Below are 27,556 nucleotides of genomic sequence, written 5' to 3' on the forward strand. Positions count from 1 at the left end.
ACCACCCAGGAAGTCAAAGGTCTATCCTCTCTGTAAAGTCTGTGTGTTCTAGTTGTAATTAATAACACACAGGCTACAAGATTAAAGTTCAACAGGTCTTTACTGGTTGGAGGTCAGGACTATACTAAATACAATCTTACTACACAGTGCTTATATACCGGTGGTCACCACCGGTATTACGTATACAGCAGCCAGAGAAAGTAGTACATCTCTTAAGGTGGAACAGGCTTAAGTTCTCTTAAGGTGGAACAGGTTACATACACCACACTCTCAGCAGCAGAGGGGCGAGGGTCAGGCAGACTGGAATTTTTAAATTTACAAGGGGGGGGGGGGGGGGGGAGGTAGTTATCACAGTTTACAGAAAAGGTTCATAGCTCTTCCTCTCGCCCTACAGATATTACTGCATGTAGGAAGTGGGCACTTTCCCTCCATTAACTTTCACTGGAAAAGATGTGTTTTCAGGCTACACGTAGATACCTGATGCTCAAGCTACATAGTGGGAGGTGACTATCACAGGACTGCCACAAAGCAACTTCATAGATCTTTTGAATTAAAAAAGTTGAAGAAAAACAGTAGCTCTTCCCTTTTGTTAATTAGAGCAGATCTGCTGAAGGCCAAATAAATGGTTCCTGAGATGCATTACAAGTACCCCTATTTACTGCCAATATCTTACTTCAAAAAGTCAATACCATTTTCCTTCTGGTTCTGCTCCTTTAACATTTTGTACTTTTCACTGAAAAGGCACTGAAAATGCATGGTGCTTTCATGCTATTTAATTTGAGTGGGGAACAGTGATTTAGCATATATAGAGCAAAATACAGCCAACCCAAAACATTTGGAAAGAGCGAGAAAATGCAGTCCAGTGAATAAAATCAGTCTTAAACTCCACAAGGAACAAACAAATCTTCTCCTACACCTTAAATTGAGATATTTCTGAAGATTAGGAATCCTATGAATGGCATTTGTGAGAAATTAATATAGATTTTAACCAACTTGAAGGATCATTAATAAAATGAGCCCAATTGAGTTTAAACATTTATGGGGTAATTTTCTGACTGCCCCCCTCCCCTGGACAACCCGACAGATCCCTGGATGGGGCCTGGAGCCACAGGTCTACCTGCCTGACAGCCAGACAAACCCAGCCAAACCTGGCTGGCTGGCTGGAGCCAGGAAACCAAAATTAAAAAGAAAAATCAGGTCCCACCGTTAAATTCAGCAGGACTTCCAAGAAACCCACCACCACCTTTCCAGTCTACCTGTTATTATCAGGACCATCATCAGATTGCCCATCAGAAACTAAATATTCACATTGTCCATAAAAACCACAACTCACTTCCAGTCACCTGAAACAAAGTAGTTTGGAGAGTAATTTGCAGTTATGTATAATTAGAGACTTTTCCCTTTAAGTCAACATAATTTCATCAGCCAATAATGAAGGAATCCCCTTTCATGTTACCACCATTTATATCGGAATGATGACTTGACTGATTTTGAGACACAACATTTTACAATGGACTGTAAAATCACAGCGCTCTAATGCTTAGACCACACAATGTTTTTTGGATTCAGGTAATTTTCTCCACTTAATCCCTTTTCTCGCCATTAGCTTGCACACTGCCTTTGCAGCAGTGAAGTTGCCAGTCTTCTTCTCCCTGCACATCCACCCAGCCCACTTGCTGGATTTAAGAACTTACCCCAGAATTAACTTCCCTGTTAATTTTAATTTATCAAAAAGCTACAGTATGAAACGCACTAGCAACATCTGTAACAATCGTGGCCTTGCACAATAAAGATATAAATAAACATTGCTTTGCCAACTGGATTTAAGGAGCTCACCACACCCTCTTGTGTCGCCGTCATTGACTCTCCTGTTACAGAAACATGACTGCTATACAATTTGTGACGCAGAAGATCACAATGTACAGATGGGCTTCCTGAGAAGTGTCAGTAATGGGAGTAGGTCATCACATTCGATGACATTTGTTACAATAGTTAAACAGAGTTGATGGCAATGTGAGTCACAGTTTTAGGCCCTATCCAAAAAGTTTTCAAATCTCTAAACGTCACAAGCAATTTAAATAAAAAGGATTGCTTTCTTTCTGTGGTGACTGTTGCTGGCTGTCACGAGGTGAAGTAACTCGAAACAAAATCTATTATTTAATACTAGCATTCTTAACCAAAATTTGGCAATAGAACAAGAGCACACTTGCGCTTAATAAAGGGTGCACTTACACTACAAGGTCAGTGCTGGTGCAAAGCAGGTCGGCTTAGCGCCAATACTAAACTTGTATAATATAAAAGATGTTACGGTCCAAATTGAATGTAAAGGCAAACAGAGACGCTCGCCTCCAGGTACTCAAACTCAATTTAGTTCAGGCTGAATTTACAATACAAGTGTTGTGCTTTCGTTACCTCAAGACTCCAATTCCAATGCTCTCGTGGCCAGCATCCCATCTTGCACCCTCTGTAAGCTTGAGCTCATCCAAGACTCTGCTTCCCGCATCCTAACTCACACAAGTCCCTTTCACCCATCACCTCTGCTCCCTGACCTCGATTCAAATCCCTCCATGGCCTTGCCCCTCACTATACCTCCAGCCCCACAACCCTCCAAGATTAGCTGCCATGTTCAAAAAAAAGCACACTATCCTTCCCGAGCATAGTTTAAGAAAATCTCTATAGTTCACAGGAATTAGTTGCCTTTGTTTTGTAAATTGGATTAGCATTAGTTAGTGTTTACATATAGTTTTTATTGTAAATTACAGCCAGTGTTTTTATATCTACATTACATTATTATTTGTCAGACATTAATGTGGTTTCGTGGCTAACTGGTGTATATGAAAATGGCCGGTGTCTTATGCTAAAGCTGGAAAATGTGACTAAAGAAAAATATAATGGAATATCTTAACATTTTCTTCAAATAAAACCGGTGCGATCGGTTTACATTGGAGGAGAAAGCACCTCTTGGCACTCCATACCACCGAAGACTTGTGCCAGCACATTTAGAATACAAGGTAGCTGGATTAGGGACTGTTGGCAATAATGCTGCAATATAATTGCAGCACAAGTCAGACTGGCAAAAACTTCGATAAACTTGAAATCAAATTAGGATAGTTTAAGCAATTCAGTGATTCCGGTCGGTATCTTCAAAAAAAAAAAAAAAAAAAAAAATCGGACAGCATTTTGTGCTGAAGAAAATAAAAAACACACAATTATAGCTCCAAGTGGTACAGCAATGCCATACGGTGTACTCCTAATAATCCAGTCAGTTTCTGAGCTAATACATTGAACTAAGCAATGAAAATAATAGTGCAAAAAAATCACTTGCATTAAGCAACTCTGAATTGAGTAGATTTCGTTCCAGGTGCCAAGTTAGCTGACTGCAAACAAGACAGCAAAGTACTACAGTTGGCCTTAATATCACCAGGCTAAGAGGTACAGGGTGAAAAATGCGGAGATACTCATCCTGGTTCACGATCCCCTACCGGAAGCATACGTTAGTATCAGAGAAGGGTGCAGACAGTTGAGCGAGTGACTCGAGAGTTGGCTGCATCTATATCCTAGGGTCATGTTTAGCAGATCACTAAAAATGACAATTGTTCAGCACTCAGGGGGTTTGAGTGATTTCAGTTAAATGCAAATCTTGTGCAGGACAAGAAAATGGAATGTGCAAAACTGTCAGTGCAGTTATGCATGCACAGCAACTGATGGTACTGTACATCTCGGTTAAAATTATTTCCTCGACATTTAATTTTATTGCATCAGGTAAAAGTGTAAACTTTGACAAGAGAACAGTCAATAAAGCAATTTTGTGTTTGATTTGTTTCCCCCCACCCAGGGATTAATAGTCAACCCCAGCTCTGTACACCAACACTACCTGCAGCCTCAATTCTACACAGAGCTGCTGGGTCTCTGGTGCACTTTCCTGGAGGTGGTATAATGTATCAGCTATTGTTCTCATTGAGGAAGCTATCAAATGTAAATACTTAGACAGGTCAAGTGTAGATGAGATGAAGTCATGTGCCTTCTCTTCATTTAGCAATGGACAATAATCACCTGAAACAGCTTGCCTGCCCTTAGAGACTGAGTAACATTGCATGAGTCCAAATCCATTTGGAAATATTGACTTGCTGTGAGGATTTGCTATTAGGTGAAGCATAAACATTAATAATGATTATAAATGAAACTGCGTGCACCCTGCAGAGTCAGGGTTAAATTATTGTTCAAGAACTCTGGACTAACCCATCATGTGCACTAAGTGCTCAATAGTTAGGATATCATTTTGGAAAGCATAATTAATCTTGTCATGATGGCAGGATTGCTACTTAACAGGAAATGATCACCCTCTGCTTGGAGAGTCAAACACTGATCAGAGATTGCATTAGATGTGGAAGTGGATACGTTCAGTGTTTGGTGGCTCCTAGAATTTGTCAGTTCTTTTTAAAATTTAGAAAAGACTGGTAACATTAATACTAGGTTTGGCAGCTGTTAAACAAACCCAAGAAAAGCTAGCTAAATTTATATAAATTTTTAGCTAAATAAACAGTCTTCATGACTGGAAATAAAATCATTTTTGATATGGATTGGCTGTTTTAAGATGAAGTATTTACAAGTCTTGCCCCTTTCAAATTCTGCATAAGCTTCATACACAAGTTTTATTTATAACTCAAGAGCTTTGTTGGTTAACATGAGGAGTGAACAACTTGCATAGCATCTTTAATGCTTTTCTAATTTTAAAAAGGCACTATATAAATGCAAGTTGCTGAATGCATACCAGCCAGTGTTTTTTTAAAAAAAGAGAATGGAAATGGATGTTGCTCAAGGGAGCAATCCGGTCTATAAAAATTGGATTAAATCATGATGCATATATTTGGTGCAGCTCTTCTTACAAATACCAGTTAAGATTTCCTACATTCGCCACTAGCCAACAGCATACCTTTGGCCCACATATAACTTTGGAAAACACTGGCACAGGTGCAGCAAATCAGTGACATTTCTAAGTGCACACCTTGCATGCAACCTTATTTTAACATCTTTCCATTTCCGGTTTAATGGAATGTAGTTTAGCCACTGGCTACAGGGCAACAATTCTCCTGCAAAAGGATTATATGCGTGACACACAAGGGCAAGTATTTACATTCTAAATAGTGATAGATACTACCAAACTGTGAAGTCATACTGAAGAGAGCCATTGCTGGAAAATTGCATTTTCTGTACCAAGGTGACTCCCAACCCAACAGAATTTTACACAAGGGCAATCATGAGTCTATTGCCTCAGTAAGCTGCTTAACAATTAAAAGGAAAACTAATCTTCTCTTCGGGTGGTCCCCTCGGAACCGTGGATGACTTGCTTCCACATTAAAAATGAGTTCGCAGTGGCTGACTAGTCCAATGTGGGACCTACAGTCTATCACAGGTGGGGCAGACGGTGGTTGAAGGGGCGGAAGGGTGGAGTGCTTGGGTTTATGTGCACTGCCTGCGCTTGGCTTCCGTTGGCTCCCGGCGAAGAGACTCGAGGTGTTCGGTGCCTTCCCGGATGCTTCTCCTCCACTTTGTGCGGTCTTGGGCCAGGGATTCCCAGGTGTCCCGTGGGGGTGTTTACACTTTTTTCAAGGAGGCTTTGAGGGTGTCCTTGAAGCGTTTCCTCAGCCCCACCTGGAGCCCTTTTGCCGTGTCGGAGCTCAGAGTAGAGCTGATCGAGCATGGTCAAAGCTTCGATGCTGGCCTGAGCGAGAAACAGACGTTGGTGCGCCTATCCTGCCAATGGATTTGCAGGATCTTGCGGAGGCAGCGTTGGTGGTACCTCTCCAGTGCTTTGAGGTGCCTGCTCTACATGTCCTGGTCTTCAAACACTCTTCCTCAGGCGACCCGAAGGGTGCACTGGCACACTGAAGGCAGTGTTGGACTTAGTCATCGACGTCTGCCCTTATTGCTTAACAATTAAAAGGAAAAACTAATGCTGATGGAAGTCAAGATCAGATACCTGGCAGGAATTATATAGCTGTATTCACAAGGGGAAATTGGATCAAATTAAAAAAGAAACTAGTTTGCTTTCCTCCCCTATTAGAGTGGATGGGATGAGATTTGAGGGGGTTGGGGGAGAACACAGTATGAATTCTAAATACACAAAAGTATATTAGCTTGCAAAGGCTGGGGTTGAACTGCAAGCTAGTGCAGTGTCGGAGTACATCTAAATTAATGACTAGGGAGTGATACAAGCAGTAAATAGGCAGTGGTGTTTAAATGAAAGGAAATACATCTACAGATAAATAGATCTCCCACCTAGCGTTGCTCAAACTTAAAACAAATTGTACAACTCTTGTTGCAAAAATATTCTGTTCTCTCCACATGCTGACTGACCTGCTGTGCATCTCCAGCATTTTTCGGTTTAGGTCTGTTAAGTGTTAGTTTCTCTCCCCTTCCCCTCCCACCAAGATCTGACTGAAAAATAAACCACTAAGGAGCTGGCCAATCAGCCATTCATGAAAATCTCATCACATGGACACTGGGGACAATCTTGTGACTCATATTTCCAACCTCTGGCCCATGAAGCAAGTAATTTTACTAACTGACTACCACTCTATACCAGACACCTTTCATACAGGACTTATTGCCAGCATGAATGCTGCCATGGTTTTTTTTTTGGTTTTTTTTTTGGAGAGGGTTGGTGGGGGGGGGGGGGGGGGGGGGGGAGGGGGTTTAGTAGTAGGTATTAATATTTCCCACAATATACAAATATGAAATATGCAAGATTACCAATATACAGGATGTAGAGGTGTAACCAATTTTAGTTCAAATAAAACTTTTTTAAAAAGTGTATACACAGTGAAAAAGTATTAGACCACAGTGTCCTAAATCAAAACAGCTTTTAACAGTTTTAATGCTAAAGTTACTTCAAAGAGTAGCATACTCATAGAGTCATAGAGTTTTACAGCACAGAAAGAGGCCCTTCGGCCCATCGTGTCTGCGCCGCCCATCCATCCCTGTCCAGTCTAATCCCATTTTCCAGCATTTGGTCCATAGCCTTGTATGCAATGGCATTTCAAGTGCTCATCCAAATGCTTCTTGAATGTTGAGGGTTCCTGCCTCGACCACCCTTTTAGGCATTGAGTTCCACATTCCAACCACCCTCTAGGTGAAAAAGTTCCTCCTCAAATCCCCTCTAAATCTCCTGCCCCTTACCCTGAATCTATGCCCCCTTGTTATTGACCCCCCTACTAAGGGGAAAAGTTCCTCTTTGTCTACCCTATCTATGCCCCTCATCATTTTGTACACCTCAATCAGGTCCCCCCTCAGCCTTCTTTGCTCCAAGGAAAACAACCCCAGCCTGTTTAGTCTTTCTTCATAGCGGAGGCGCTCCATCCCAGGTAACATCCTGGTGAATCTTCTCTGCACCCTCTCCAAAGCAATCACATCTTTCCTATAGTGAGGTGACCAGAACTGCGCACAGTACTCCAGCTGTGGCCTCACCAGCGTTTTGTACAGCTCCATCATAACCTCCCTGCTCTTATATTCTATGCCTCGGCTAATGAAGGCAAGTATCCCATATGCCTTTTTAGCCACCTTATCTACCTGTTCCGCTGCCTTCAGGGATCTATGTACATGTACACCAAGGTCCCTCTGACCCTCTGTACTTCCTAGGGTCCTACCACTCAGTGTATTCCCTTGCCTTATTTGTCCGTCCAAAATGCATCACCTCGCACTTTTCAGGGTTAAATTCCATTTGCCACTTTTCCGCCCATCTGACCAACCCGTTTATATCGTCCTGTAGCCCGAGGCTTTCCTCCTCGCAATTTACCACCCCACCAATTTTTGTGTCATCTGCGAACTTACTGATCATACCTTTTACATTCTCATCCAAATCATCTATGTAGATCACAAACAACAAGGGACCCAGCACCGATCCCTGAGGCACCCCACTGGACACAGGCTTCCAGTCACAAAAGCAACCTTCGACCATCACCCTCTGCCTCCTGCCACTCAGCCAGTTTAGGATCCAACGCGCCAAGGCACCCTGGATCCCATGGGCTCTTACCTTCTTGACCAGTCTCCTATGCGGGACTTTGTCAAAAGCTTTACTGAAGTCCATGTAAACCACATCCACAGCATTTCCCTCATCCACCCCCCCTAGTCACCCCCTCGAAAAATTCAATCAGATTTGTCAGACATGATTTACCCTTGACAAAACCATGCTGACTATCCCCGATTAATCCTTGCCTCTCCAAGTGGAGACTAATTTTGTCCCTCAGAATTTTTTCCAATAATTTCCCTACCACAGATGTTAGGCTCACTGGCCTGTAATTCCCTGGTTTATCCCTGCTACCCTTCTTGTATAATGGTACTACATTAGCTGTTCTCCAGTCCTCTGGTACATCCCCTGTGGCCAGAGAGGTTCTGAAAATTTGTGTCAGAGCCCCTGCAATCTCCTCCTTTGCCTCCCACAGCAGCCTGGGATACATCTCGTCCGGGCCTGGGGATTTATCCACTTTTTGGACTATACTGTTTTTGCAGCAGTGGCGAACTGGCCTGTGCAGTTACATGGTCAATGTGACAATCTAAATATCCATTTTCATTTGGGGGGAGGGGCTTATTTTCCTGGAAGCAAAATTGAATTTTATTCCCAATTTTCATATAGCCTGCCAGTCAGGTACTTCCCCATCCCCCTCCCCCTCGCTTGAGCAGTGATGGGTTTAAAAAAAGCAATTAAATCCAAACTTGTTCCACTATAATTGTTCCTTCTGCTTCTCCGATATATCTGTAACCAGCAAAAATTAACCATCTGAATTTTGCAGCTAGCAATTTGAAACAGCAGGTCAGGATTTGTTGATTGCCAGCTGCCCATATTGATTCCTGGATTCAATTCATACTATGTGTGTCAGTACAAGCCAGGCTTTCGGTAGGCTGACAATGAAGGTTCATCGGCTGAAATCCATTTCACATAAATGCGCCAAAACCTATATCCTGGCAAGAACTGGCACCCTCTTTCCTTTGATATATTTCAACATCACCACCAGTTGGGGGAAAAGTATAGATATCCCACATAAATCCACATCATCTTGTTAATTAATATACTCTGATTAAAGACAATCAGAATCTCATCAGGAATCATCCAGAGATGACAAATGAATTTTACCCATCACCATCATTTAAAAGAGGGATATGTTCCATTATTATTTCACTCAACCAAAACCCTACAGTTCCACTACCAAAGGTTTCACCATCTCACCAAGACATAGTGAATGACATTATATACCACAATGACAGTAATACTGGCCTCCAATGCCCATAACAAAAACCTCTCAAAGGCAGTTCAATTATACCAGCTGTTTGATTCTTTGGCAATTTCACACTACTGGTACAATGTATGTGCTTACAGTCTAAAAAGCATGCAGTCAAATCTGTGCCAAGATTGGTTCTAGTTGAAACATTTTGATTTGATTTATGTAAATTAGTTAGAAATAATACAAATTTTACCAGTGAAACCACTCGACATTTTGACTGTACTGTACAGTAACTGAACACAAAATATATGAATGTAGAAACCAGAGATGACTCACTCATTCATACCAGCATGAATTTTGTGTGACAGTGATAGGAACCATATAACTACACTTACAGAAGATTTCAGCGTGGCACTTATCCTCAAATTATACAACAAAGGTATGATAGTACCACAAAGGACTAATAGTCTCATCTCATTAGGTAAAGACTTATATTTTTGTGGCTATCACTAGCCAAATCAGATTTGATGCCATTTGTATTTACCTGCTAAATCGTACAGAATTGGCTCCACAAGTCAATGGGCTGTGGATGCCACACTGTTGATTCCCAGGCCTGCCCTATATTATCATGGGGATGTTATCTTAAAAAAATAGGATGTGAGAAAATAGGATATGAAAGACTACTGTTGATGTTAAATATGATGACTGGGATTCTTGCTAAGCTCCCCAGTTCATGCATATGCAGTTGTGGAAACCAGAAAACAATCTTGTGGGTCTCGGAGTCAGTAACCAGCTTCCAACTAGGCCTACAGCAAGAGTGGTTGCAGATGACAAAGTAAATTGGGGAGAGTATAGCATGTAGGTCACTCATCTCCTGAAACCCAAGCTCCACAGTAAAAGTTCCTGATGTTAACAGTAAATTCACATTCATTTACCTTCTGTATTTACACAGGATTCATCTAGCTTAGAAATGGGTCAACTATTCAAAACAATGCTTCACTGAGGAGAGCTATTTTATGTTTAATTGTAATTGGTTTGAATGCAAAAGCAAAATTCACTTGGGGTTTAAAATACTCCAGTTTTGCGCCTGTTCGGCCAGTCAGATCATGGCTGATTCAAACCTCAATTTCATTTACTCGACTGCTTCATATCCCTCGAAAATTTCAACTAACCCAGCATCCACAGTCTTTTGGGGGAGCGAGTTCCAAATTTCCACTACCATTCAAGTGGAAAAGTGCTTCCTGATTTCATTTCTAAATGACCGAGCTCTAATTTTAAGATTATGCCCTCATGTTCCGAGATTCCCCCATCAAAGGAAACAGTTTCTCTGTATCTATCTACCCTTTCAAATTTATTTATCATTTTAAACACTTCAATGAGATCACTCTTCAACCTTCTAAACTCAAGGGAATACAAACCAAGTTTTACACAATCTGTCCTCAATCAGCCCTGGTGATTATGCGCTGCACCTTCTCCAATACATCTTTCTCAGAGGTGCGGTGCCCAAAACAGAAGGCAGTACTCTAGATGGGGTCTGACAAAGGCTCTGTACAACTGAAGCATAATGCCTCACTTTTGTATTCCAACCTCATAACTTACTGTCATCTGCAAACTTGGATTTCTAACTCTCTATTGCTTCATCCAACTCATTAATCCTCATTTTTGAATTCCAACCCCCTTGATATCGGCCAAACTCCATTAGACTTTTATTACTTTTTGTACCTGTATTCCAGCTTTTAGTGATATGTACATGGACATCCCTTTGTCGATGTATCCTTTGCTCCTTTACAGCTCCTAGTCTACCACCATTAAGAAATATTCCGATTTGTCAGATTCAAAGTGGATGACTGCACATTGACCTCAGTCTACCATAGTTTTGCCTACTTAGTCTGTTTATGTCCCATTGTAACTTCCTGCTCCCATCCACACAACTTACTGTGCCTTCCAACTTGGTGTCATCTGTAAACCTGGATATACAACTCATTAATATATATGATGAAAAGCTAGGCCGCAGTACAGATCCCTGGGGAACACCACGCGTCACATCCCGCCAGAAAACAATATCTTTATCCCTACTTTGGCCTCCCAACCCACGTCACAAGGCAACTTCCAATGTTTGCTCATAACCTACTGTGGAACCTCATCAAATGTCTTCTGGAAAGTCCATATAGACAACATCCATTGATACTCCCCTATCAATGACTGCCTGAAAAAATTCAACTATAATTAGTCAGACATGACCTACCCTTCACAAATCTCAAGGTGTACTAAAGGTGTAGTGTAACTAGAAGCTGCTTTTATATTGGGTTAAGTGCCATGCTAATGCAGTCAGCAACCCCAAAGCAATCTAGTCAGGTTTGCCAAGACTAGCATCTTAGAAAGACTAGCTTTTTTCTTTAAAAGTCTTGCTAGCAGCCAGTCTTAGCAAAGTTGACAAGTTTACTTTGATGTTTGGGTCTGCCAATGTCTGCATTGGACCCAGTAGCACCAACACAGCTCAGTATAAAAGCAGTTCTGGTCTGTCACTAACCACCCCCACTCCTAACCATGAAAAGAAACCCTCCCCAAGAGATTACAGCTGATCAGCATCAAGCAATCAAGTAGAGAAATTTTACAAGGAGACTTGCACTCCCAAACATAAACAGATTTTTTGCACGCGGTTTTGAAGCAATTGTGCGTACAGCACAGACATCCCTTCGCTTAGCAAGGAACTTTACAAGATCTCATCAAGACTAACTGGACAATTATCACTGATACGGGTGTTTTTCCCCCCTCATACTGAATTAGCTAAAATGTCAGTTTATTTATAAGCCAAATGGAACCGGTTTTACAGCTCAGATGAAATATTTGCCCATACAATAGGAATTGGACACCTCAGATCACTTTTTCTAGTTTGGACGAAAGGTCATCGATCTGAAACATTAACTGTTTCTCTCCCTCCACAGATGCTGTTTGACCTGCTGTATTTCCAGCATTTTCTATTGTTATTTCAGATTTCCAGCATCCGCAGTATTTTGCGTTTGTATTAGTGTTTGGGTCACTGCCACTTCAAGGTGGGTATTCCTAGAAGAGAAGTTCTGCTCTTCTCTCAGACGGGATTTCCGTTGGTCTCTTTTACCTTGTTCATCTTCATGGCTTTCCGTTTCCCTTCTCGTGTTTGATCAGGTATCTAACAAAACTCGCTTTCACAGACACATCTCTTTCCTCAGCAACTGTCTCCAGCTCAGACTTATTCCATGTGGATTCCAACTGAAATTCCACCCTTCATGTTTTGATCCATCCAGGATTACAGATATCCAAGATATTCAGTGTTCCTTGAACCACTGCTCTTGCCGCATCCCGAGATCCACGCTCAACGCCATGTGCCGCCACATGCACGCTCTCTACCTCTTTCTTCAGCAGCACTGACTATCTCAAAACGGTCCTTGTCCACAGTGCCATTTCATCCTTTGCTTTAACAAAAAATTCTCTCTTTCAGGTGTCAAGGATCGCAAGCTTCAACAACTCTTGGACACCAACGCCCCTCCAGAACCTTCTTCCCCTTCACTTTCCTCCGACACCATCCCTTCTTCCAATCTCACCCCCGTCACGTTTTCACCATCTCCTCTAACCCCAAACGATCAGTCCTCCGCAATGGCCTGAGCTTCATCCCCTTATGCCCCATCCTCAATGAATTGAGAGCGCGGCACGACGTGGAGATCTTTTTCTGTCGCCTTCGTCTCCGTGCCCACTTCTTTGGCCAGGAGTCTTCCCCCGCACAGCGGACCCTTTCTCCCGCTTTCAGAATTCTCATTCTACCTGGACCCCTCCTTCTGGCCTCTTACCCTCTAGATCTTTTCATTGCGAACTGCTGACGTGACATCAGCAGTCTCAATTTCTCTGCATCCCTCACTCATTTCAACCTACCTCCCTCTGAACTTGCAGCACTCCGTTATCTCAGATCCAACCCCATCACCATTAAACCTGCTGACAAGGGTGGCACTGTTTGGCGAGCCAACCTCTACCTTGCAGAAGCTGAACGCCAACTCTCCGACACCTCCTCCTACCATCCCCGGACCATGACCCACTACCAAACATCAAGCCATCGTTTCAAAGACTGTCACTGACCTCATCTCCTCTGGAGATCTTTCCTCCACAGCCGCCAACCTCAGTTCCCCAACCCCGCACTGCCCACTTTTAACTCCTTCCCAAGATCCACAACCAGGACTGCCCTGGTAGACCCATTGTTTCAGCCTGTTCTTCCCTCACAGAACTGATTTCTTCCTCGCTCAACTATTTTTTCCCGCCTTGTCCAATCTCTTCCCACATACATCCGTGACTCTTCAGACACCCTCCGCCACTAACAGTTCCCAGTTTCCTTTGCGGAACACCTCCGTTCAGTCCGTAAGGGTGACCCCGAGCTTCCGGTCGCCTGTCATTTCAATTCACCGCTCCATTCCCACTCGGACCTCACCGTCCTTGGCCTCTTGTACTGTTCCACGGAAGCTCAACGTAAACTCGAGGAACAGCACCTCATCTTCCGATTAGGCAGTCTGCAGCCTTCCGGTCTCAATATCGAGTTCAACAATTTCAGATCATAACCTCGGCCCCTATTTCATTTTCACTTATATTTTTCCACTCCTTTCCTTTCCCCCCCCCCCCCCTTTCCTTTTGTTTCTCTCTCACACCTGGCAGCTATCTTTTGCCCTGCCAGCACACTTTACACCTAATCACAGCCTATTACCATCTCGTCTAGCTTCTAATCTCTTTTACTTCTCTTGGTTCTTTTATTCTTTTGTCCGATCGCAGCCCTGCCTTCGATCTAGTTCCTTTTCTCTCCAGTTTTGAAGAAGGGTCAAGCCCGAAACGTCAACTCAAATTTCTCTCCACGGATGTTGCCTGACTTGCTGAGTTTTTCCAGCATTTTCTGTTGTTATCCCAGTTTCCTAGCCCCAACTGTCTCCTTTTCACTATGGACATCCAATCACTCTACACCTCCATCCCCCACCAGGATGGCCTGAGGGCGCTCCACTTCTTCCTTGAACAGAGGCCCAAACAGTCCCCATCCACCACCACCCTCCTCCACCTGGCTGAACTTGTTCGCACATTGAACAACAACTTCTTTGACTCCACTCACTTCCTCCAAATTAGGTGTTGCTATGGGACCCCACATGGGTCCTAGTTAGGTCTGCCTTTTTGTGGGATATGTGGAACATTCTTTGTTCCAGTCCTACTCAGGTGTCCTCACACTTCTTTTCCCTTGTACATTGATGACTATCGGTGTGGTTTCCTGCTCTCACCCTGAATTAGAAAATTTCATTCATTTTGCTTCCAATTCCCACCCTTCCCATGTCTCCAACTCTTCCCTTCCTCGACTTCTGTCTCCATTTCTGAGGATAGGCCATCGACAAACATCCACTATAAGCCCACTGACTCCCACAGCTACTTGGACTACACTCCCTCCCAGCCCACTTCCTGCAAGGACTATAATCCATTCTCCCAGTTTCTCCGTCGCATCTGTTCTGATGCTGCCACCTTCCATACTAGTCCTTTAGCTATGTCTTCCTTTTCCCCCCCTCAACCAAGGATTTCCCCTCTACTGTAGCTGATATGGCCCTCGACCATGTCCATTCAATTTCCCGCACTTCTGCTCTCACCCCTTCTCCTCCCTCCCAGATCCACAATAGGGTTCCCCTTGTACTCACCTTTCACCCCACCGGTGTCCACATTCAACAGATCGCCCTCCAGCATGCTCCCACCACCAAACACATCTTCCCATCCCCTTTCAGCATTCCAAAAGGGACTGCTCTCTGACACCCTGGTCCACTCCTCAATCACCCCCAACACCCCCTCCCCTTCCCACGGCACCTTCCTGTGCAAGCGCAGGAGATGCAACACCTTACAATTTAGTATACTGTATTCACTGCTCACAATGCTGTCTCCTCTACATTGGGGAGACCAAACGTAGATTGGGTGACCGCTTTGCGGAACACCTCCATTCAGTGCATAAGCATGACCCCGACCTTCCGGTTGCCTGTCACTTTAATTCTCCGCTCCACTCCCACTCTTTCGGTCTCGTACACTGTTCCAACAAAGCTCAACGTAAGCTCAGGGAACAGCACCTCATCTTTCGATTCGGCACTTTACAGCCTTCTAGACTCAGTTCAACAATTTCAGACTATAACCTCTGCCCCTATTTTTTCACATGGTAGCTGTTGATGAGTCTGCCATTCCCATTAAACCTCTTTAGACTCATCTTTTGTTTCTTTACTTGTCCCATTACCATCTCCTTTTGCTTTGTATGATCCTAACTTTTGTCATTTAATCACTCCTGACTTCCACCCAATCACAGACCTTCACTTTTGTTCTTTCCTCCCCCCACCTACACTTGCTTATAAATCGGTTACATCTCTAACTTTTTCCAGTTCTGAAGAAAGGTCATCGACCTGAAACGTTAAGTGTTTCACTGTCCACAGATGCTGCCTGGCCTGCTGAGTATTTCCAGCATTTTCTGTTTTTACCTCAGACCACTTCTCAAGTCACAATTTAACAATGCAACCCTTACACAATAGCTCAGAAGGTAGTTTACACTAAACTGATCTTACATAATGTTGCAGTGCTCAATACCAACAACAGCACACAAATGAGTAAAAATAAATAATTTGAATCTTCTAATTTGAAGACAGTAGGATATCTCTTAGGCATTCCCTCGGAACCGAGGATGGCTTGCTTCCACATTAAGAATGAATGAGTTTGCAGGTGACTGATGAGTCGAATGCGGGACCTACTGTCTGTCACAGGTGGGGCAGACGGTGGGTGGGGTGCTTGGGTTAACGTGCACTCCTTGCACTTGGCTTCCACTTGCTCCCGAAAGGACTCTAGGTGTTCGGCGCCTTCCCAGATGCTTCTCCTCCACTTGGTGGAGTCTTGGGCCAGGGATTCCCAGCTGTCGATGGGGATGTTACACTTTTTCAAGGAGGCTTTGAGGGTGTTCTTGAAGCGTTTCCTCTGCCCACCTGGGGCTCTCTTGCCATGTCAGAGCTCCGAGTAGAGCGCTTGTTTTGGGAATCTCGTATCGGGCATGCGGACAATGTGACCCGTCCATCGGAGCTGATTGAGCGTGGTCAAAGCTTTGATGCTGGGGATGTTGGCCTGAGCAAGAACACTGACGTTAGTGCGCCTATCCTGCCAATGGATTTGCAGGATCTTGCAGAGGCAGCGCTGGTGGTACCCCTCCAGTGCTTTGAGGTGCCTGCTGTACATGGTCCATGTCTGAGGCATGCAGCAGGGCGGGTATCACTGCTGCTCTGTAGACCATGAGCTTAGTGCCGGGTTTGAGGTCCTGGTCTTCAAACACTCTCTTCCACAGGCGACCGAAGGCTGCACTGGCACACTGAAGGCGGTGTTGGACTTTGTCGCAGACGTCTGTCCTTGTTGACAGTAGGCTCCCGAGGTATGGAAAGTGGTCCACGTTGTCCAAGACCTTGTCGTGGATTTTGATAATCGGGGAGGAGCAGTACTGTGTGGCAGGGGCAGGTTGGTAGAGGACCTTTGTCTTATGGATGTTTAGTGTAAGGCCTATGCTCTTGTACGCTTCGGTGAAGGTGTTGACGATGGTTTGGAGTTCGATCTCCGAGTGAGCGCAGACGCAAGCGCGTCTGCATACTGTAATTCGACGACAGAGGATGGGACGACCTTGGATCTGGGCTGGAGGCAACAGAGGTTGAACAGTTTCCTGTTTGTTCTGTAAATTAGCTCCACTCCAGTGGGAAGTTTACTGAGGGCGAGATGGAGCATTGCAGCAAGGAAGATCGAGAAGAGCATTGGTGCGATGACATAGCCTTGTTCGACCCCGGTTCATACGTGAATTGGGCCTGTGGTGGAACCGTTGGTCAGGATCACAGCTTGCATGTCGTCGTGAAACAGGTGGGGGATGGTGTCAAACTCGAGAGCAGCCGAATTTGAGGAGGGCACTCCATAATCCCCCACGGTTGAGTGTCGAAGGCCTTTGTGAGATCAAAGAAGGCCATGTACAGCGGTTGGTGCTGTTCCCTGCATTTCTCTTGTAATTGACGTGCGGTGAAGATCATGTCCATTGTGCCCTTTAGTGGGTGGAATCAGCATTGCAACACTGGGAGGAGCTCTTCGACCACTGGGAGAAGGCGATTAAGGAGGATTCTTATAATGACTTTCCCTGTGGCAGACAGCAGGGAAACTCCTCTAATTACCACAATCAGACTTGTCACCTTTCTTGAAGATGGTCACAATTACGGCATCTCAGATCCCCTGGCATGCTCTCCTCCTTCCAGATAAGAGAAATGAGTTCATGAATTCACACCAGTAGTGCTTCGCCGCCATACTTTAGTGCCTCGGCAGCGATTCCATCTACTCGAGGCCTTGTTGTTCTTCAGTTGTCGGATGGCCTTTTCAACCTCATGCCAGGCTGGGGGTAGTGGCGAGTCAAGATGGCGGCCGAGACGGTCCGGTGCTAGCGCGCTCTCCCTGCTTCGGGTGGCCCACTCTCGCCGCTCGCTCCCGCAACCGGAGCGAAGTGTTCGGCGAGTCGGGCGGAGGCAGCGCAGCGTGGCGAGCAGCAGCAGCAGCCACGACGACCCGCTGGAGCACGTCGGCCGGCAGCTCCTCGGCGGGAAGGCATTCCGACTGGGAGGAGGGGAGCCGAGCATGGCGGCCAGAGGCCGGACCGTGAGCGGGAGAAGCAGGCCCCGGGCCATCGGACCGTGGAGCCGGCGACGAGGCGGCCGCGGCGACTGGAGCAGTCACATCCAGATGAGGTGTTCGGCGAGTCGGGTGGAAGCAGCGCAGCGCAACGAGCAGCAGCCACGACGACCCGCTGCAGCACATCGGCCGGCAGCTCCATGGCAGGAAGCTCGCAGTGCGACTGGGAGGAGTGGAGCCGGGCATGGTGGCCAGAGGTCAGATCATGAGCAGGAGAAGCAGGCCACCACACGTGGAGCCAGCAACAGTGAGGAGGCAGCCACTGTGACGAGGAGGACGGAGCGGCTGAGGGACATCGTGCTCCCACTGGAAGCCATTGAACTGACTTTCTGAACACGGCGCTGTAAGAATAGCTGGCGTGTCCCTACAGGGAGTAAGCATTCCATTGTACTTGTACTAGTACTGGTTACATATGGCAAATAAAATGGAATTGAATTGAATTGGGTTGTGCAGAGATGGTGGTGGGTAGCATGCTGTGGGATGGAATTGAGGACACTCGCGTCGAAGAGAGTCGCGGTTAAGGAGATCTTCGAAGTACTCCTTCCAGCGGGCACTGACCGCCTCTGTCCTTGATGAGTACCTCTCCGTTCTTGGCACGCAGTGGGGTAGGGCCTTGGGCCGTAGATGGTCTTGACTGCGCTAAAGAATCCACGCACGCCATGATTGTCGGCTAGCTGCTGGATCTCCTGCGCCTTCTCCACCCACCATCTGTTCTTTAGGTCGCGAGTTTTTTGTTGGACCTCTGCCTTCAGGCGTCTGTAGAGCTGCTTTCTTGCTCTCGAGTTCTGTTGCTGTTTCTAGATCAGGAATGCCTTGCGCTTGCGGCTTATTAGCTCCTGGATCTCCTGGTCGTTCTCATCGAACCAGTCTTGGTGTTTCCTGGTCGAGTGACCGAGTGTCTCTTCACAGGTGCTGATTATGGAGGCCTTGAGTGCAGACCAGGCGCTGTGGACACTCTGTCTCTGCATCACTGGGAGTCGTCAGGTTGTTTGTGAGGCGCAGGCTGAATAGGGCTTTCTTGGCAGGGTCTTTGAGTGCTCCAGCATAAATTTTCCTGCAGCATTGTTTCTGTTGCCACCGCTGTTTTGGGGCTACATTGATGGAGATGACAGAGCGGATTAGGCGGCGGTCTGTCCAGCAGTCATCAGCTCCTATCATGGCGCGGGTGATGCGGACATCCTTGCGGTCCCTCGCTCGGATGATGTAGTCCAGCAGATGCCAGTGCTTGGAGCGAGGGTGCTGCCATGAAGCCTTGTACTTGTCTCTGACAGAACAAGGTGTTGGTTATGACAAGGCCATGTTCTGAGCATTTTGACAGGAGGTGGGTACCATTGGAGTTGGCTTTCCCTACCCTCTCTCTGCCAATCACACCTCCCCAGAGGTCTATGTCCTTTCCAACACTGGTGTTAAAATTGCCAAGGAGGATCAGCTTGTCACCCGTTGGGACTCGGGACAGGGATTGTTCGAGGCTGGAGTAGAATTCCTCTTTGGCTTCCAGTGTTGGGGTGTACACACTGATGACTGTAGCGCACTGGTTCCGGGCTAGGGTGAGTCGAAGAGTCATGAGGCGCTCATTTATACTGCTAGGAGAGTCTGTGAGACGCCCAACCAGTTCATTTTTTATGGCGAAGCCTACCCCATGGAGGCAGCGTTCTTCTTCAGGTTTGCCTTTCCAGAAGAAGGTGTAGCCACCACCTTGCTCCTTGAGCTGGCCTTCCCCTGCCCGCCAGGTCTCACTTAGACAGTAGGATATAAATCCACAGGAAGAGTTAAGTGCAACAGACATGCTGAAGTTAGACAAGTCAATATTTGTCCATCTATTCTCCAAGAGAAGTAAAGACACACAAATTGACATCTACCCTAGAAATGCCAGCATATTGTGGGAAATGCAAAGTAGGGGTGCTACATTAAGATATCAATAGATGGCTCAAAGTGTTTATTCAGTAACTGAACCATAGAAACCAGGAAAGTCCCACGTTCAACTGAACCAAAAGCAAAATACCAGATGCTGGAAATCTAAAATAAAACCCTGTTAAGAGCTTTACAATAGCATTAATATTATTCAAATAGCTTATTGCATATATTGGGCTGAATTTTGCCAGCACTCAGGTCAGGTTTGGTGGCGGGTCCGCTGTCAAAATCCAAGAGTGACAGCGGGGCAGTATCCCGCTCTAAACCCACTTCCTTTGTGAGTTTCCCTAGTGCCGGCTCTGCCTGCGCTTTGCAGACACGGCACTAAGCGGCGGGTCATGCAATTGTGCTGGTAAAGAGGGTGTTTAAAGCAATTTAAATCACCATTTTAACCAGGTACAAAGCATTTTTCCCCCAAGTTTTCCACAAGGCTCCCGGCACTCGGGGATCATGCCAGGTAAGTATGTCGGGTTCTGAACAACTCTCCACTTCTTTCATTAGGTGACAGCTGTAAAAGTGGTATAAAACCTACCATTTTACAGATGGTCACTTTCCAATGTCAGAACCTTCAGCTTTCAGTATTTGGTACCCACTTTTGAGCTTTATGCACTTTTGAAGTGTTTGGAGCAATCTCTATCCACTGTCAGCTCCTTGGAACAACCTCTCCACATTGACATTACTTCTGTCATCTCAACCTCACCTGCCATCTATTCCATCAGCATCAGATATAGATATAGCTGCTTACTCTTATACTCTAGGAGCCTCACCCAGTGTTGACTCTGCCTTTCTGCTGGTGGGGATTAGCACCTATTCAAGATAAACACTTACCGCTGACTGACAGTTAACTGCCACTGGCAGGCAGCTTCAGTTAACTACAGTTTTTAAAGTTCTAGGTTAAAATCTAAATGTTAAACTAAATTTCACTTTTTACATCTACTACTTACCAGAAATTCCCACTTTTTCCAAATTTCCAAATACTCCGTTTAAGAACACTGTTTTAATCCGCTCTGTGCCCCTTTAAGGAAACCAGCTGCTGATGCATCATCAGAAGACGTCATCAGACCCACTTCCTATTAATTGGCCGGGAACCTCGCAGAGCGGGCTTAACAAGCACCCATCATCGTAACATCTTGTTGGAGGCCGGGATCAAGACAGATGCCAGGTCCCCACACACACCATGGACGTCACCCGCCCCAGACCCACTGAGGTTGGAAAAATCCAGCCCCAAGTCTCTAATATACACCAGTTTCACTGGACTTCCTGCCCATTAGATCAACTAAAACAAGTCCTTTCACTTCAGTGTGGGTAAGTGATATAAATTTACAAGCTTCTCATGATAGAAACATAGGAACAGGAGTAGGCCATTCAGCCCCTCGAGCCTGTTCCGCCATTTGACGAGATCATGGCTGATCTGTGATCCAACTCCATATACCTGCCTTTGGCCCATATCCTTTAATACCTTTGCAAGAAATCACACAACACCAGGTTATAGTCCAACAGCTTTATTTGAAATCACAAGCTTTCGGAGCGCTGCTCCTTCGTCAGGTGAAGTGGAGAGATGCATAGAAACACAGCTTATATAGTCAGAGAATAATGTCAGATGTTTACAGGTAATCTTTCTAACTGCCATTTATCACACCTCGGCAGAGAGATAATCACAGCAATCAAAGGTGTAAATGGACACCATTTACACCTTTGATTGCTGTGATTATCTCTCTGCCGAGGTGTGATAAATGGCAGTTAGAAAGATTACCTGTAAACATCTGACATTATTCTCTGACTATATAAGCTGTGTTTTTATGCATCTCTCCACTTCACCTGACGAAGGAGCAGCGCTCCGAAAGCTTGTGATTTCAAATAAAGCTGTTGGACTACAACCTGGTGTTGTGATTTCTTGCATTTGTCCACCCCAGTCCAACACCTGCATCTCCACACCATGGCTTTAATACCTTTGATTAACAAAAAGCTATCAATCTCCGATTTAAAATTAACAATTGATCTAGCATCAATTGCCATTTGCAGAAGAGAGTTCCAAACTTCTACCACTCGTGAGTAGAAGTGTTTCCTAATTTCACTCCTGAAAGGTCTGGCTCTAATTTATAGACTATGCTCCCTAGTCCTAGAATCCACAACCAGCGGAAATAGTTTCTCTCTATCTACCCTATCTGTTCCCCTTAATATCCTGAAAACTTCGATCAGATCCCCACTTTACCTTCTAAATTCTAGGGAATACAACCCTAATTTGTGTAATCTCACCTCGTACCTTAACCCTTGAAGTCTGGGCATCTTTCTGTATATGTAGTATATATTGGGTAGCATCGACATGGACAGTTTTACAACAATGGCAGTATATTTAAAACATACTCCACACAGTCACAGTTTTATGTACAAAGCATTGTCAGGAAGGGTTGAGAAATCTGCCCGTGGACACAAAGGAATCACATTTTGGAACACTAACCCTCATTGACAGGTCAACAAATCCAAATAAACCTCTAAATCCAGCAAGAGACTCACTACTTGCACAGCAATTTCCCATATTCGAATGTCAAAATTCACACTGTACTCCATTAAAACCTCCATGTAAGCAGATTTTTTCCTTCCCACTTCCAAATGTACCTCACAAATAGAAGGGTTAACTAAATGCTTTCATTGATAACCACCAAATCTGCTAATTTAAAAAAGATTACTGATTAATTAGTAGACCAGCAGCTTCATTCCTATAACACCATGACTCAAAGACCAGACTCAGAATGCAAGTCATGATTTACATTCATACTCTATTTTCTCCTGAAGGAAAAGTGTCATTCTTGGCCAAACAATTGTACAAAAGGGTGAGACAAACTAGTGGACATGGTCTCTTGTTGCAAGAACAAAGGGGCGACATTGACCAGGTCTGTGGACCTGTCCATACATTGGACTGTTCCAAGTCAGTAATTCATCTAGATTGTAAATTGGCATGGGGTGATGGGGCAGTGAGGGGGAAGGAGGAGGAGAACACAGCTACATTTAATCCTGCAGACATCAACAAAGTCAGCTGCACACATTAAAGCATTTTTGCTGACCAGAATTTTATGTATACAGAATTGCTACCAGCTAGCTAACTGACGTACTGTAAGACAGAGTCCTATCCACTTTTAAAAGGTCAGAGGTTACCAAGCTTGTGGCACTTTGCATCAGCAAGCATTCAATTTGGATCACCTACATTTCCTAAAAGCTAAAAGACAATTGCTTCATGACTGTGGCTCACTGCTACACTTTATGCAATTACTTCCTGATCCCAGAACTAGAACATCTTGCATTTATATAGCATCTTTTAACACATTAAAATAGAAAAACCATCCCAAAGCACGACACACAATCAGCAAGCTACACGAATGAACCTAGATCCATAATTTTTTTTTAGTTATTCCTGAGTTTTCCAATTTGCTATGATTTACCAAATTGTGCCAAGCATCTTGTAAATGTTACACTTTAGCTCTTGCTAAATTTGCCCAATAATGTATAAATATACTTTCCTAAAAAGTAAAAGTAATAATTTTAATGGAACAGTCATTAAACATGGTCCAAGATTTAGTCATCATAGCACAAACAGTATTAGATGGTAAAATTAGGTACCGCTGAAGCCAACTAGAACATTGACATAAAACTATTCATTTAAAGAGAATGTCTGAGGGTTTCATAAGGAGGTGAACATGGAGGAGGGAAACTCACACAGATGGGTGGTGTATGAACTTGACTGTGGTGATTTATTGTGGCACAGAAGGTTCCAGTTGATAACTGCCTGGTACGGAATCTTTCACAGGCAGAAGTAGCATTTTGGCATCGCCACTGGTATTCCATGTGGAGGTTTTGGAATGATGAAAAATACTGGGGTGCAGCTGCAGCAGTTCTGTATTCCTGGCATAAACTTGCAAGCCCAGGTTTAAGGGGCAATATGTTAGAATCGAGAGGCCCTGTACACTCCACATTTTAAACTGTAAACACAGTCTGCAGGATGGGGCTGGTAAGAGCACTATTTTTTGCCATTTTCTTTTGGTTTATAAGTTAATATAATACCTTTTTAAAAACCATTTGCTGTGGAGGCTCATCAAACTCAGGCTTACTGGTTCAAGTAAACATTTGTTCTCTATGACTTTTCTAATTGCATGATCTCGGGGGGAAAGAGGGGAAAAGTTCATCATTCACCTTGCCAGCACAACCATGTTAGTACAGAGAAAGCAATGATCTTCAAGTTAACCCCTTCTAGCCTGTTCTGCATTTTCCCAGAAAATCCTTGCAATATATCCACTTCAGATAGTAGAAACCAGTCTGCAAAAATTAGCTCACTCAACACTGAATACGTGGATACTGTACTGGATTTGATATCTTTATCAACATTGCTCAACTATATCCAAGCATTTAAGCTTCTTGAATATCTGCCATTGCATTCTTGAATCTTGGCAGCATGCCATTTGCTTACCTACCAGAAAAGCACTGCAACAATAAACAGTCTCATTAAAAACACAGAAAAACTACTTGTAATGTGTTAGGTTAAATCGATAAAGCTATAATCAAAATATTACCAATATGAAGTTAAGAGTCTTCAGTTTAACTCGTCAGTGACTAAGCCAAGTCTGATAACACTACAAAATTATTATTCAGTCAGAGCAGCATCTTTAAATACCATTAGAACATGGTTCAGTGGTCCTGAAAAAAGGATCACATTTTACTTGTTCATGTTATATAAAGCATTAAATGTCTCCAAGAGAAATATTCAAAATCTCCTCCATCCAAACAGCTAATGCTCGAGCCATTAAGCATCATTATGTAGTAGGATATTTTCTACTTCCCTCACATCAAACTTTCATTTAAAACAATTTTGCTCACTGAATTTACCTTCAGTTGAGAGATCTGTTAGTGACAACAGCAAGAGGGCAAAGATATAAAATACAAATCATGGTTTCTAATGGAATTGCAGCTACACCTCAGAACAAGATGCCATTCAATTATCCTTAAGCAATCAAAAGATCCAAGTAAGTGATTAAATAACCCCGTTGAATACACACACAACTTTGAATCTAAAGCCATTCTCAATGCATGGGTTGCAAGGAGGATGCTCTTGGGCCCTGAAACCACCATAACATATTGTTGCACACAAACTACAGTAGGTAGTCAAAAACCAACTATGCCTGTGCATGCAATAACTTCTCAAATGATACTGTTTGTGTTGTATCGTTAAGGCATAATTGGCCACACCATTAACCTGCCCCACCTGTTGGAGCACATTGCCAACCACTGAGCCACTTGAAAGCAGCAGACCCCCACAATTCTGTTCTCCCCCAAACTATATTGATATTTAAAAGTGGAGATCTTTTAAAGGTAATTTTATTGTTTTGAAGTTTGTAGTCCACACTGAAATTGATTTGTGTATGCTCAGCCATCTCATCCACTCTCAACAGACTCCACAAGGAGCAGGAGGGAAGAGTGAAAATTGCAGTTGTATATCAGCACATTACAAAGGCAAGAATCCTTCCTCCATGAAGGCTAGTATTTAACTTTCGATATGGGGTGAACATTCGATCAGTTGCATTTGGGTACCTTTGAGATATCATGATTAGAATGGGCCAAAGAGGAGCATTTTGGATTTAAAGTGCCCTCCTTAATCTTACCAGGAACCAGCAACCCTGCAGGGAGTCACTCCCCCAGCCTCAAAATAAGAACAAATTTTAACCCATGTAACCGAATCAATAAGTGTCAGAGATCTGGGCGCTTAGTTCATGTCTCATAAAATCTGTACTTCACAGCCATTTTTATCCCCAAGTCTGGCACCGGTAGCACTGAGTCACTGCGTCTTGTTTGTGCTAAATATAGAGATATACAGCCAAAGTGAATAATGGAGAAATATTTGGTTAAAAATAGCACTGCACACTAATGCCATTCGTTCTTCTGGTTCTTTCAAACAGTCAGGATTAACCGGATTCCTTGCATAGCTAAGACCTTTGAGAGCCCGGACGGACCTGGGTTACAAGGTTCCCTGTGTATTTGGGGTGAGAAGTGATTAGGGTACATTACATTACATTAATAGCGGACTCTCACCAGCCGCCGCTGTAAATGCAGTTTCACGTCGTTACCTAGAACATTTAGCCCACTGTCGGATTCCGCGTTACTCTCACCTAAAATCTTGAAAGAGCAAATTATTTTTAAGCGAAACACCTCCGGCGACCAGCGTTGCAATGAAAGGTTGCCGTTTGCCAGGTTTTGGACTTACCCCGTCTCTGAATGATGACTCGCAGTAGAGGGTTGGCAGAGGACACTGCTTTGTGATAATTGTCATCGTTGTTGATGGGCAGCAGATCCCCGTGGATGTCGGTATATCCCAACAACACGTCCACGTACGGGATCTGATGGACAGCTTGAATCAGCTGGTAAAATTCCTGAAAACCTCCAACATTTGAACGTTTTAGAGCAAATCTTCTGAATTCAGCATCGAACTGTGAAAATAAATAATTGGGAAAATGAAGAGTTTGCAGCACCTGCCCGTTTCAACACACGTTAGTAGCCAGCTTTCTAATTCATCAAAATATAAATTACACTAACCCAAATGCTCCAAAATACGGTTTAAAAAAATCCTGATAATGTATTTTGTAAAGGGTAATACCATTCCTATGAGCGAACCCCTGCCTGTCAAACTCTTTGCAATACGTAATATCATTAAACATGGCTCCAATATTAACATCCAATAGTGTGAATTATGATGGCGAGAAACTGGCACCGTCGCTCAAAGAGTGTCGGCCGAGGAAGCAAGAGAATTGACAGAAAAACCAAAGAGCCGCAGCAATATAATCCGGCAGACTCAAACCATTGCAGACGCCTTGGATTTTTTTTCAGGAAGGTGGTTTGTTTACATGAATAGCGGATCAATTCGCTCCCAGGGAGCAGCACGTCCCAAGCAACCGTGGTCCGTGCGCAGTTGCGAACATCACACACACACACACACACACACACACACAGAGTCCCTGGTAAACATCCAGAGGACAGCGATCGGTAGAACCGAGACCCGTTTTGTTGCATTGTTACATAATCGGAACCACCTTACATCACTGCAACAACAAAAAATCTCACGGTGATATATATAGGGTTGGCTATAGGAAGCCAGTTTCGCATGGAGGGAAATGCTGAACTTACATAAGAAACCAATTAATAAGCAAATTCTACCTTGCTTTTCACTTCGACAATATTGTCCACAGTTCTGGCGGGTGTCCTGTGGTGTTTGGACATGGTCTCACTGCGTTTCCCGCGGTAGCTGTAAACCATGCACTGCTGAGCCTCCGCTGCAGGTAGCTGCACTGTTACCGTATAGAACTGACTTCTGCAAGAGCACCACTTGCCCGCTGCCCGGCTCTAGCGTCACTGCGCGATGACGGCTCCCGCCTCCTCAAATTCATGAATGGCTGCTTGTGGTGGCAGGGGCGGGGCCTGGACAGGTATCATTATGACGCCATCTGGAATGTTGCTGTCAAGTTACGATGGCAACAGTAGAACGCGCGATTGTAATTGATGCGATCAGTTCAAAAGAATGATTTTCAGACCACGCAGTTGTAGGTATGTGTGAAGAATGAAGCGATGTGCTTGCCACGTTCAAATCATTTTAGAAACGATGCAAATAAACATCAGAAGAGAACCTGCATTTATATGTCACTTCGTCACGACTTTTTGCAACGTTTCACATATAA

The 27,556-nt window shown here is 44.3% G+C and overlaps 1 protein-coding gene across 1 annotated transcript in view; it reads right to left on the bottom strand.

Moving 5' to 3' along the window:
• The window catches only part of pard6a (par-6 family cell polarity regulator alpha), a 118,067-nt gene extending 90,795 nt beyond the window's left edge, over positions 1–27,272 (bottom strand). Inside the window, exons 1-2 of the mRNA XM_085991322.1 lie at positions 27,039–27,272; positions 26,092–26,314 (exon numbers count right to left, since the gene is read on the bottom strand). Of these exons, the coding sequence (XP_085847448.1) occupies positions 26,092–26,314; positions 27,039–27,137 (322 nt within the window). The 5' untranslated portion in view covers positions 27,138–27,272. The remainder of the gene's footprint in view (positions 1–26,091; positions 26,315–27,038) is intronic.
• Between the last annotated feature and the right edge of the window lie 284 nt (positions 27,273–27,556).

This window comes from Somniosus microcephalus, chromosome 6 (genome assembly GCF_052327205.1).
Source record: "Somniosus microcephalus isolate GS21.2 chromosome 6, FLI_Smic_1.0, whole genome shotgun sequence".
Lineage (NCBI taxonomy): Eukaryota > Metazoa > Chordata > Chondrichthyes > Squaliformes > Somniosidae > Somniosus > Somniosus microcephalus.